Source organism: Carya illinoinensis, chromosome 12, assembly GCF_018687715.1.
Source record: "Carya illinoinensis cultivar Pawnee chromosome 12, C.illinoinensisPawnee_v1, whole genome shotgun sequence".
Taxonomy (NCBI): domain Eukaryota; kingdom Viridiplantae; phylum Streptophyta; class Magnoliopsida; order Fagales; family Juglandaceae; genus Carya; species Carya illinoinensis.
This window is the reverse complement of record NC_056763.1, coordinates 11,863,798-11,876,405: the sequence shown is the minus strand read 5'-3', so window position 1 is coordinate 11,876,405 and position 12,608 is coordinate 11,863,798. Positions and strand designations below refer to the sequence as shown.

The 12,608-nt window shown below is 37.1% G+C and overlaps 1 protein-coding gene across 1 annotated transcript; it reads left to right on the top strand.

Moving 5' to 3' along the window:
- Positions 1–7,165: 7,165 nt before the first annotated feature.
- LOC122289254 lies at positions 7,166–10,728 on the top strand. The gene is made up of 4 exons (XM_043096232.1): positions 7,166–8,877; positions 8,987–9,074; positions 9,192–9,823; positions 10,446–10,728. Exons 1-4 carry the CDS (start codon positions 7,166–7,168, stop codon positions 10,726–10,728), a joined length of 2,715 nt encoding a protein of 904 aa, XP_042952166.1.
- The last annotated feature ends 1,880 nt before the right edge of the window (positions 10,729–12,608 follow it).

Genomic DNA, 12,608 nt, shown 5'->3' with positions numbered 1-12,608 from the left:
CGCCGACGATTCCATCTCGACGAGTAGCTGCACCGCCGGTCGTCAGGCCGTCGCCTTTGCTGCCGGAGTCGTCTCCGATACCTGGTAATCATATATTCTAAACCTTAATTTCTTCCGTCCAGCTGTTCGTCGTCTCTCTCTCTCTCTCTCTCTCTCTCTCTCTCTCTCTCTCGTTCAACCCTCTCTCTCCCTAGGCTGCCCCAGTACCTTGATTCGGCATGCTCCCCACCGTGTTGCCATAGCAGCCGGCCATCCCATTTTTAGCCAACGCAACTCTGGTAATTACCTCTAGGCCTAGAGAGATGGTTAATTAGTTAAATTAGTTAATTTAAAATCGTGGAATGTGAATGATAGCTTCAATAGATTGGTGCAACTTTCTTGCTTGACTCATTCAAAGTCTAATTTAGAAAGAGGAAATTAAAATGCACAAAGAAACAAACAACAACCCAGTTGAATTACTGCTCTAGTCTAAAAGCTTAATTGCCCTGTTTTTTATTTTAAATTTTAACTGGTTTGTCAATTACCCTGTCTTGTAATTAGCATTTGAAGCTTGCTTAAATTACAAGGTAATATAGGAATTATAGAAGATCTCTTGAGTGGGTTTTATGAGTTAATATGAGTTAATAATTTGTTTAGTAAAAAACAGAGTACCCAACATTGGAATGCCAAAGTAATTGCTTTACTCTTGTTCCTGATTTATTGAAGGAATAAATCACTGGAAAACACTTACGGGCTGGGGGTGTTGCTTTTCTTTGATAAATGCTTGTGGGCCCGGGGTCGAGTACTCACTTTGATATGTTGTTGTTTTATTGGTTTTACAGTTTTCAGACTCTGTAAAGATGATATATATTAATGTGATTCTTTATACTCTAGAACCTGAAAATGTAAAAGGTTTGCTATTTATGTAAAATATTGGGTGGGTAACATCATGCTGTTTTTACAGGTGTTATCCTTCATGTGGCCTAAGTGGGAAAATGTATGAATCGTTTGCTGATCATCACTTCCAGCAAGGTCAACCACAAATTTGTACCGGGGAATTTTCACTTCTTGTAGTTGGCTTCACAGTAATGGCGTGACAGCTCAAGGAACTATTGTTGTACTGGGGAGGCTTTATTGTATTTCCTAGTGTTGTAAATTGCTTGTACGATGAAAAAAGGGAAACCCTTTCATGTTGAATGCTTCAAATTAGTTAAATATGTATTCATGTAGGCAATGGTCTGATTCGAGTACTCCCCAAGATTTTGAACTTGCTTATGGTTCATGAATTGAAAATATGGATTATGCAGGGATGTATTATTAAATTGCAGGATTTATCTCATTTTAATGTGGATATGCAAGTCATGTTATGTTTTTATTTTTAAGGTGAGATGGTGGCAGAGGTTGATCATGTACCCTCCATCTAGGTCCGTAATTTAAAGGCCATGATAAATGCATGTACCCAACCAGCCATACAATACACGTACAAAAAAATGCAACGATTTTTGGCATGATAATTACTACTGGTGATCATCTGACGATACTATATATATAGTGATCTGCTATGCGTGATTTGAGCTCAGTTGATATAGTATTCCTTCAACTATCATGTGAGATAGTATTAAGTGGGATAGTCTTTGAAAAAAAAAATGTAACATACATGAGTAGTTGAAGAAATCACTACAAAAAAAAGGGCTATTTGCAGCTAAATTTATTTCCGGCGGCAATATTTTAGTCGCAAATATCCGGTTTTGTAACTTCGGGAAAATGTTCGTGTCAACCAGAAAATGTAGCCGGAAAATATAACTATTTGCGGCGAAATTTGTGAGTCGGAAATATTTTGGCCGCAAATAGTTCAATTTCCATTTCAAAATCGACTTAATAAGATTCTCGCCGTTATACGTACATTATTACAGCGACAGTTCTTTACTTGTTACGGCGACTTTTTGGGCGCCTTAATAAGTTGACCACTTATTTCCCTCCCGCGTCATACTTTATTTTCCCACGCTCGATTTTTCCCTCTCTTTCTTGCACTCTCTCTCTCTCGCTCTCGGGTACTTCAGGGGGGTAACGCCATCGCCGCCGACAACTCGCCGCTGTCTGCTCGCCGTCGACTCCCCGTCTTCTCGCCGTCTTCTTGCCGGTGAGTCTGTATTTACTACTCTCAGGCTCCATTAATCTCTCTCTCACTCTCTGTAACCCTCACCCCTCCGAGTTGTGCCATTTTTATCTGTCCTTGAAACAAATTACAGACTGGTTCTGAGTTTCTTCTCTCCTTTATTTCTGACATTTCTGTAATTTTAGTTAATCAAAATTATATATACTTTAGGTTAGGTTGCTTTCGTGCCGCATTATATATTTCGTTGGGTTTGTGTACATGACGAGGCTCTGTTTGTGTATGTATCAGCGGCCTCCAATGTTTGTGACTTTCATGGCTTTCTAGCCGATTAAAAAAAATAATGTTTATGAAACTTATAAAAAATAATGTATTATCTACATAAAGTCAGAATACAAAGCATTAATTTTCTTTTCTTTTATATATATATATATTAAGTAGAAACTTGTGGGGTATTTAAGGGCACTAATTGGAAAATCTCAGGAAGTGGAATCTCCTTTGATCTTTACAAAAGTGCATTTGATCTTTAGGCATGTGAATGCTTTTTGGCTCATGGGGCTGACAGGGCAGTGCTCATAAGAATTATACCACAAAGGTCATGTACGTATGACCTAGCTCCTAAGTTTTATATATTAGTAAATTTTTCTAAGAATGTGATTAAGTATATATTAGTAAATTTTTCTAAGAATGTAATTAAGTGACAATCGTACTGAATTAAAGCAATGAGATCTATATATGAGGTTGTTTTGTTTTGTGTTTTTTTTTTTGTTTTTAAATGTAATGTTGCTTTATTAGGAACAGATCAAATAAGGAGATCAAGCATATATTACTAGTTGTTGTCCATAACACAAGTGCTGATAATTTCCAAATATCTTCGAAGTTTTATTTTGTTGGAATACTATAAATTATATTTGTAGAGCCAATTATGAGTATATGTGTTCCCTTTTCTTTTTTTCTTTTTTTTTTTGAGATTATGAAACCTCATTTGAACAATAATCAATAGCCAAAATAGAATGTATGTACCTAATTTAGTAATTGCTTCTTTAGAAAGATGCAGTTGCTTCTTTAGTAATTCATTACATATTTTTTTCCTCTTTTATCTTTTTGGAGCATGGTGCAGACTCTACACCCTCGAATTAACAGTAGTATATATATATATATATACTACTCCAAAGTTGCATTTGCATGTTGGGTTTGCTGAGGTGTGTGTCTGCATTACGAGCATGCCTGGCCTAGTACTGGATTTAGCATATATGTAAGAAAGGAAACTACGGCTGCTTTTTAATACTCACAACCTTTTCAGAAGACATATCAGTGAATAACTTGATTTTCTCACACGTGTGGGATTTAGCACTGTGGTTTTTATTCCATATTGATTCCTTTACAAACATTGGTGGGTGCTTATGGTTATATGTTGTATTATTATTGAATTGTTCATATTTCAATCTTTACTCTTATGATTTGTCAAATCTGTTGTGTTTATGGGGTGAAAAGCTAGCATACAACTTTCTAATCTCCTCCTTATAAAAAACTAGCATATACAACTTTTTGTGTCAAAGATGCATGTAAACTTGTGCCTGTTCAATCTGAGTGAACTTTAGAGCGACAAGCCCTAGTTCTATTCAAAGAGCATAACACGAGAGCGAGTCAGTATTCCGTTTGTTACTGATTTAGTGAAGTTTGCTCTCTGTTTGTCAATCCAATCTTTCAACACCAACATAATGTTTGATTCACTAAAATATTTACAGATTTTCTTTCTTGTTCAATCGAAATTCTCAATCATGATTAAATTGTATGCATTCCATTCTCCTACATTAAGAGGATTGTGACCCTATAGTCAATGATTTTTGTACGCCTATGAAATGTATGCCATGAAATTTAATTCATAATCTAGATTCATTTTTCTATCGCTTAAGAACTCCTGTTTAATTGAAAACTTAAGTGCTTAATTACTCTCTAGGGGACATAAATTTTGGAAGTATGCCATGTCTGCTACAGTCATAAATATATTCACATAGCAGTAAAATAATCCATGTGGGATCGATTGTGGCTGCAGATGAGAACCCTCTCTTGATCTTGACACATGGTCACTTGTTATCAGGCCAATGCCAATGCTCTAAGATTGTAAACTCAAGTTTCCAACGTTTTTGAAAAAGCCCAGAAGTATGCATTGATATTACTGAAGGAATAAACACTTTCTTTTGTTTTTTTGGCTTGCATGCTGTTTGGCAGTAAGCATGTGTAAAAAGAAGAGTTTTTCACTTTTTGGCTCACTTTATTTGTTTCCAACACACATTTATAACTTTTATACATGCTTAAAATTGGTACAAGACCAGCTACGTCAATTGGTACTTAAAACAACACATGCCATGAGCACTTGCATGCATTATTAATTTATAGGATTTGAGAAGCTTTTGATAATGATTGCACAATGTTTTGAATTTTATAATAATTCATATATGCATGCACTTCATTTGCACCTTATTCTCTCATTAATGTGCTACTTACGGTGCTGATCATGAAGGAATTACTTGACAAAAATTAAGCAGTGATGACAACATTTAATTTCTTATTGATCGATTTGGAATAAATTAAATTAAGCATGCACAGTGGCCTTGATCATCATTCATTGTTATGTCAAGGTAGGGCTACTTTATAAAGAGAAAAGGAAAATCTTCCACAAACGTATAATAAATTAAAACAATATAATTTATCACTTTTGGCTTTTCTTTTTTCTTTTTTGTTTGTCATTATGGTAGCTGCTGTTGTTGGTATTAAGACTGATTCTGGCAATGCTAACACACCATTATGCTAGCTGCTGCTGTTGGTATTAAGACTGATTCTTTTGTAGTCATTATGCTAGCTGCAACAATTCAGATGAAATTTAGTTTATTGGCAATGCTAACACTGCAATTTGATTGCATTATTGAAACTTTCACACTTTGATAGTATAGCCGAATTGATCATATTTCCATTTTTCATATAAATAATATTGATCAGCTGTGGTAGCCCTTCTAATATTTTCTTAAAGTCATGGTCCAACACTTTGTGTGCCAAACTGAGTTCATTTATTGATGACTTCCAATGCATATAGATGATCTTACTGAGTTACTGCTTGTGTTATTATTTTGTATATCCCTGAATTTGGTTTTATTTATTGAGTGATTTTTTTGCTGATTTTCTAAGGTGCACTCACTGCACTCAGTCTTGCCTTCGGCTCTAGCAACTACACAGATTCTGGTTGAGTATTTTTGAGACCTGTAACATCTGAAAAGGGCCACTCTTTAACTCAGGTAGCTGAATAGTCAGCACATCAGGTCCTGCTAACCCCTCTTTCAAAATCTATAACAATAAATACAGGGTAAGTGACCAATTTAAAAAATGTGTATAAAGATATAAACCACATCAACAAATTATCTACCTTGTAAGTATCATCTTTCTCCATGGCTATGATAACACCTAAACCTGAATGCCTGAAGTAGTAAACAAAATAAATGCAAAATTATTATAGTATCAGATTTAGTATTCACAGAAGGTTTAAACTTCAGGAGCTCCTCTTCAAATGGCTCAACGCCCCAGCAATTTTTGTAGTATAAGGTTATGTATGTATGTAGTATATATACCATTGTCACATAAAACCTCTCAATTTTTCTGAGCTCAGTATTCAAAAAAATTAAAGCCTGCACTTTCTATATATATATATATAGAAATAAATTGCATATATATATATATATATATATTATATAATATATATACACTGATATAAGCTGGGCGATATTCATCATACTAGCAATTTCAGAAGTGAATTTCATGTAGTAATTTCAAGCTTGAGAATTTAATCGGTGTGATATGTAAAGTTGGTGTGATATACTTAATCGGTGTGGGGTTTCCATCCTAGTATTATATAGCTTATAATACTTGAACATGAGGCCATTATTTGTGACTATATACGATGACCCTTCTACAGCTATGAGACCTTGATATACTGTGGGGCATATAGGATATATAGCATCTAGAAATAAGTATATTTTATTTTGATTGAGATTCCAGCCCCTCTTCTATATATATATACACATGTATATATATATACACAAAGGAGTAAAGCTGCCTACCCTTTCAAACTCCCAAACAAACTTTTGTGATGCTTACGTGATTTAACATATGATCTAGGTGGCATTGAGCTGTATTTATCCCTTACTAAACAACTTTTGCACCTCTACTTATTTCTAGATGGACAAGAGTTGGATGCAAATCTCTGATAGATTTGGATCTAAGGAATATGCTGAAGGAATAAAGGGGTTCCTTACCTTGGCCCGAACTTATGCTACAAGTTCGGAAATTCGCTGCCCATGTGTCCGATGTTCAAATAATTACTTCCTACCTATAAGTCAAGTAGAAAGACACTTGTTCATTAAAGGTATTGACAAGAATTACACGACATGGATTTTTCATGGTGAAGAAGAAGATTTAATCATAAGTGATGATGATGATAATGTACATGAAGTTGATGAAGATGATGACTTCATTGATGAAGTTGATGTTATGTTACGAGATATTCGGGCTGGGGGATTTCCTGATGTTCCCATAAGCGATTCATTCCATGCTTCGGGTTCCACATCGGTCGATACCTTTTCATCTCAGACTTTTGACCAGCTGTTGACTGATTCCCGGCGTCCTCTTTATGAAGGTTGTACAAAGTATTCTAAACTATCATTCACTGTCAAGTTGCTGCACATTAAAACACTTGGTGGTTGGAGTGTAAAGTCTTTCGACATGCTTTTACACTTGTTGAAATCGGCTTTTCCCAATGCCCTTTTGCCAAATTCATATCAAGAATCACGTAACTTGGAAAAAGGGCTGGGCTTTACTTACACCAAGATACATGTTTGTCCGAATGACTGCATACTTTATTGGAGGGAAAATTTGGATAAAGATGAGTGCCCGAAATGTAAACTTTCAAGGTGGAAATTTAGCAACACTAAGAAGAGGTGAATTCCTCAAAAGGTTTTAAGACATTTTCCGTTGAAGCCAAGGTTGCAGAGATTGTTTATGTCACAAAAAACATCAGTTGATATGCGGTGGCACAAGGATCAGCGTGTCATTCAGCAAGATATTCTAAGTCATCCTGCTGACTCTGAGGTGTGGACGACATTTGATCAAGAGCATACTTGGTTCCCAGAAGATCCAAGAAATGTCAGGCTTGGTTTAGCTAGCGATGGTTTCAACCCATTTAATAATTTGGCTAAACCTTATAGCGTATGGCCAGCGATTCTTGTCCCTTACAACTTACCTCCGTGGTTGTGCATGAAGGATCCATTTTTTATCACTTCACTCTTGATTCCTGGACCAAGATCACCAGGAAATGAAATCGATGTTTATCTTCAGCCTTTGATAGATGAATTGATTGATCTATGGGATAATGGTGTTGATACATACGATGTAAAGGCCAAAGAGACTTTCAGATTGCATGCAGCATTGCTATGGACAATCAACGACTTTCCTGCTTATGGAAACCTCTTCGGGTGGAGTACTAAGGGGAAGATGGCATGTCCATCGTGCAAGGAAGAAACAGATTCGATGTGGTTGCCATATAGCCGAAAGCATTGTTACATGGGTCATCGCCGATTCTTGCCACCGGGCCACATCTGGAGAAAGAAAAAGACTATTTTTAATGGGTGTGCAGAGCATCGTGATCCACCTACAATGTATTCAGGAGAAGATGTACTCATTCAACTCCAAAATATTCCTGATGCAAATTTTGGCAAAGCTATAAAGAAAAGAAAGCGTACCACAGAGGAGTTCAATTGGACCAAGAAAAGTATCTTCTTTCAATTGTCATATTGGTCGACTATAAAGATTAGACATAATCTAGATGTAATGCACATTGAGAAGAACATATGTGACAACATCTTAGGAACTTTGATGAATATCTCTGGCAAAACTAAAGATCATCCTAATGCACGTCGTGACCTTTCCACTCTCAATATAAGGGAGGAGTTACACCTTATTCAGGATGGACAACGCATTCGTATGCCACAAGCATGTTATACGTTGTATGGATCTGAGCGGACTGGTTTATGTAATTGGTTGCACGGTGTGAAATTCCCGGATGGCTTCGCTTCAAACATTGCCAGATGTGTTAGTGTAAGTGACTGCAAAATCTCGGGGATGAAAAGTCATGATTGCCATATTTTCATGCAAAGATTACTTCCTGTTGCAATTTCTGGATACTTACGCCAAGATGTATGGTTGGCACTAACTGAGCAAAGCACTTTCTTCAAAGAATTGTGTGCTAGAACATGTAAGAAGGAGGTCTTAGCGCGGCTTCAATCTGATATCGTCGTTATTCTTTGCAAGCTTGAGATGATTTTTCCGCCTACCTTTTTCGACATAATGGTGCACTTAGCCTATCACTTGCCACGTGAGGCCCTGCTTGCAGGGCCAGTTCAATATAGGTGGATGTATCCTTTCGAGAGATATCTCGAAAAATTCAAGAGATATGTTAAGAATAAGGCCTACCCGGAAGGTTCAATAGCTGAGGCCTATATCCATGTTGAATGCTTGAATTTTTGTTCCATGTACCTCCATGATGTTGAAACTAGATTCAATCCTCCTGAATGTAACGTCGATGAAGGAGAAGAGGGTGTACGAGAGGGACTATTTGTTTTTTCACAGAAGGTGCGACCCATGGGTTTTGCATCACGTCACCAATTAGACGATGATGCTTTTATAAAAGCCAGATGGTATGTTCTTAATAACTGCACAGAGATTGGAGAATACATAAAGTAAGTAACCAAACTAGTTACCAACTTAGACACTTTCCATTCTCAATATACTAATTTATGTTGCATCCCCTACATATACTTATATGGCATTACATGGGCTTTTGTCTAGTGAGCACTACATGCAAGTGAGTGAAGAGTATCCCAATAATGCCGATAGTATGCATGCTGCAAAATTTCCAGACTGGTTCAAGTCACAAGTATGCAAACTCATTTGGAAGTTCAGCCTTATTTCCTTTTTGGCCACATATGTTTGTTTAATGCGAAAACATGTATAATTTTTACTTTATTTAATGCCTTATTTGAACTTGTGATAGATTCAAGCTAGGCGTGCTGATAATCCCTCAGAAGTTTCGGATGATCTATATGCCTTAGCATGTGGTCCTGACCCTTGGGGTGCGTCCTATTCTAGTTGCATAACCAACGGTATAAGATTTCACACAAAAAAACGGGAAGAACATCGTCGCACCCAAAACTCCGGTGTCATGGTCATTAGTGAACAACCAGGATCTGAAAAACTTGAGTTCTTTGGTAGACTAATAGACATTTTGGAATTACGCTACATGGGGTGGCGTCGTGTTTACTTATTCAAATGTGAATGGTTTGACATCTCTGATTCCAAACGAGGGATACGTATGAAACCACATCTTACTAGTGTGAATATGTTGCGGACAGCTTATAAGGACGATCCATTTGTTTTGGCATCCCAAGCATCACAGGTATTTTACCTAAAAAATCACAGCATCCGGGGGGAATGGTCTGTAGTCCAAAAGGTCATACATAGAAATGTCTATGACCTTCCACGATCATCCCTTATTGAAGATGATGAATCTGATTCTAGTGACGTTGATGCATACCAAGAGGATAATTCTGGTGATGCTTACGTGAGTGTCCATGCTGATGACACCCCATTGCAAACAGACATGCACAGGCCGGATGTTGAACCGGAGTAGGTTGATGTTGAGACGTTGGTAATGCGAAGGTCTAATTGGGACCACTTTGAGCAAGGTTTTATCAATGACGATACCAGCGAAGACAATTTAGATCACAACGCCGAACTAGAGGGTAGCATAGAAAAAGATAGCATCTCAACGGAGGATGAGATGAACTAGCAAATTGTGTGCTGGTAATAACCTCGTGATTCCACATTTGTAATTGTGTTTACTTCAATCTAATATCATTTCGCCACTAATTTGGATCTCGTCTTTTCCATCGTTATTCCTTTATTGCAGGAGTTATTACCAGGGGGATTGAGCGTGGCAATATCTTATTGTATTGATGTTTGAATGCCCTTGATACTTCAAGTGATACTTCAAGAATATTTGATATTCCATTTCAGGATGTGACTTTCTCTTTATGCTTAATTATGTTGAATAGAAGACTTTTATCACTTTAGTATAATTTTGTGTATACATGCTTGGCAATATATTAGTTTGTTATTTTTCAAAGAATTTGACAAAGTTTATTGATATATTAAGTTCAAACAACAACTAAGGAATCCCCACACCCCTTTATGCCCAGAATTTGGCAAAGTTTATTAGTATAATTGTATATAATTAGTGTGATTGCAGGGATACTCTATTGGTTGCCTTCGCCTTCGATATGCCAATCACTGGAAGAGGTAGAGGTCGATCACGGGGAGTCAGGGGTGGCCGAGGCCGAGGTAGATCTCAAAGAAACCATTCAGTTGAGGATACAAAACCCATTCCTCCCCTTACTGCCCAAGCTGATGCATTCTCAAGCTCATATGACTTAACTGAGCCACCTGATTGCGTCCCGAGCACAGAACCCAATGACATGCCAGCAATTGATTCACAGAGTGCAAACCCGGATGGTATATCTCTATTTTTCTGAGGTGTTGTTTTACATAGTATGTTAGTGGTTGCTTAATATGATTGTTACATGAGATATATGATGCTAACATGTCAATTGACAACATTAGTACCACCAAGCCAGAAGAGGTGGACGAAGGTCCTTTGTACGCCTAATGGAGATGAGGGTAAGTACAAGACCAGCTCGATATGCAAGATGCACATCAATGAGACCTTAAGATGATATAGTTTAAGTGTCACTTCATTTAATTTGCTTGTATTGGTAGTCTGGGAATGAGGAGAATTTGGTCGATTTTTTTAAAGAAGTGAGGTGGTCAAAGAAAAAGAACAAATTTGTGACTCCCATTGCTAAAGAGAAATATGTGAGTGTTAAAGTAAAAGCCTAAATTAATATGGGTTCAATTGCCAAATTATTATATGGTGTTGTCTAAGTACATATTCCTTACTAACATATGTGATTTTTCCAATGGTTAATAGTTGGAGATGGCTGCAAAGATGTCAGAGCTGGAGCCGGAAAAGAGGACTAATGAGGCTGCAGCAACAATCTTTAAGGAAGTTTTGGGCCAAAGATCAGGGTACGTAAGGGGGCTTAGCGAGATGGTTATTCCGGAGTCATCTAGAGAAGCAGCTGATGCCCAAATAGCAGAATTAACTGAACGTGCAGAAAGGTTTGAGAAAGCAGCTTCAGATTATAAGGGCCAGCTTGATGACTTACGAGCGAATGTCATGATGCTAATGGAGAGACAAGTTGAATACGATAAGTTCATGGAGAGATATGAGTCGGAGCGGCAGACGCAGGGAGAGTCTCATAGAGAGACTCAGGGACCTGCATAGTTAATATTTGGCCATGAACCATTTTTTGTGAATTTTGATAAGGAGATGAAGGTGAAAGTAATATACTTTTCACAAAATGCCTCCTACTTAGTTAATATTTTGTTTAGGGTCTACTGGTGTGGTGTAGGTAGTGTAAGGTTAGGTTTTGTGGATATTTTGTAGCTTATGCCATTGTACGTTTCTCTAGCCACCAACTACTCACATGAAAGTTATTGGTCATTGGATGTCAAACTGCTACAACAAGGTAAGTAATGTCCTACACCCATAGTCTTTTATATTATCTAATTTGAATTCTTAACAGTTTTCACTTGCATTTTATTTGCATGTTATGATTGAAATCGATTGAATAGTGCAAGAAAGAAAATCATCCCTCTTTGGTGCTACTGCAGTTTTGATTTCTCCTAAACCATCTGGAAACCTATGAAGTATATATGTCACCTATTTCGTATCTCATGCTTTTTTTGTATCACTTTGTATCTTTCTGTTAAAATTTCCTTGTTAAGAGCTTAAAATTTCTGGCTACATACTATTATAGACTGACTATTTGGTTTAATCAATGAAGTGTCGGACGATGGTTTACAGATTCGATGACGAGAAAGAAAATTCAGATGAAGAGGATCGACAACACCACAACACGGCAGGTGACTTTCTCTAAGAGGAGGAAGTGCATATTTAAAAAGGAACTGGAGCTCTCAACTCTCTGCAAGGCTGAAATAGCGCTCATTGTCTTCAGGGCTACCGGCAAGCTCTTTGATTATGCCAGCCCAAGGTTTCTCTCCCTCCCTCACTCGTCTTTACTTATAGAGGAACATATATCGGGATTATTAGAGTAAAGTAAGTACGTAGCTGTCTACTTGTTTATGAAGATTGACTTGTTCGTGCATTCACCAATTGGGTGAAAGAGAGATAGATGCTTAATTGAAAAGATTTATTTTTCTCTTGTTTTATTGGTAAAGTTTCTTGAACTGATGGATGCTGTAGGTGAGTCCAGATTGCTTTGCATACAGACTTTTTGGTGATAAAGAAAGATGTAAAGCTGGATTGGATTAGATATAGTTTTACTTATAT

What these genes read in the sequence shown, in the direction of transcription:
- LOC122289254 (XM_043096232.1), top strand. Translation starts at nt 7,166, where the DNA reads ATGCGGTGGCACAAGGATCAGCGTGTCATTCAGCAAGATATTCTAAGT. An exon ending in GAGATTGGAGAATACATAAA is followed by an intron (nt 8,878 to 8,986) that starts GTAAGTAACCAA and finishes GCTTTTGTCTAG; the next exon opens with TGAGCACTACATGCAAGTGA. An exon ending in CAGACTGGTTCAAGTCACAA is followed by an intron (nt 9,075 to 9,191) that starts GTATGCAAACTC and finishes AACTTGTGATAG; the next exon opens with ATTCAAGCTAGGCGTGCTGA.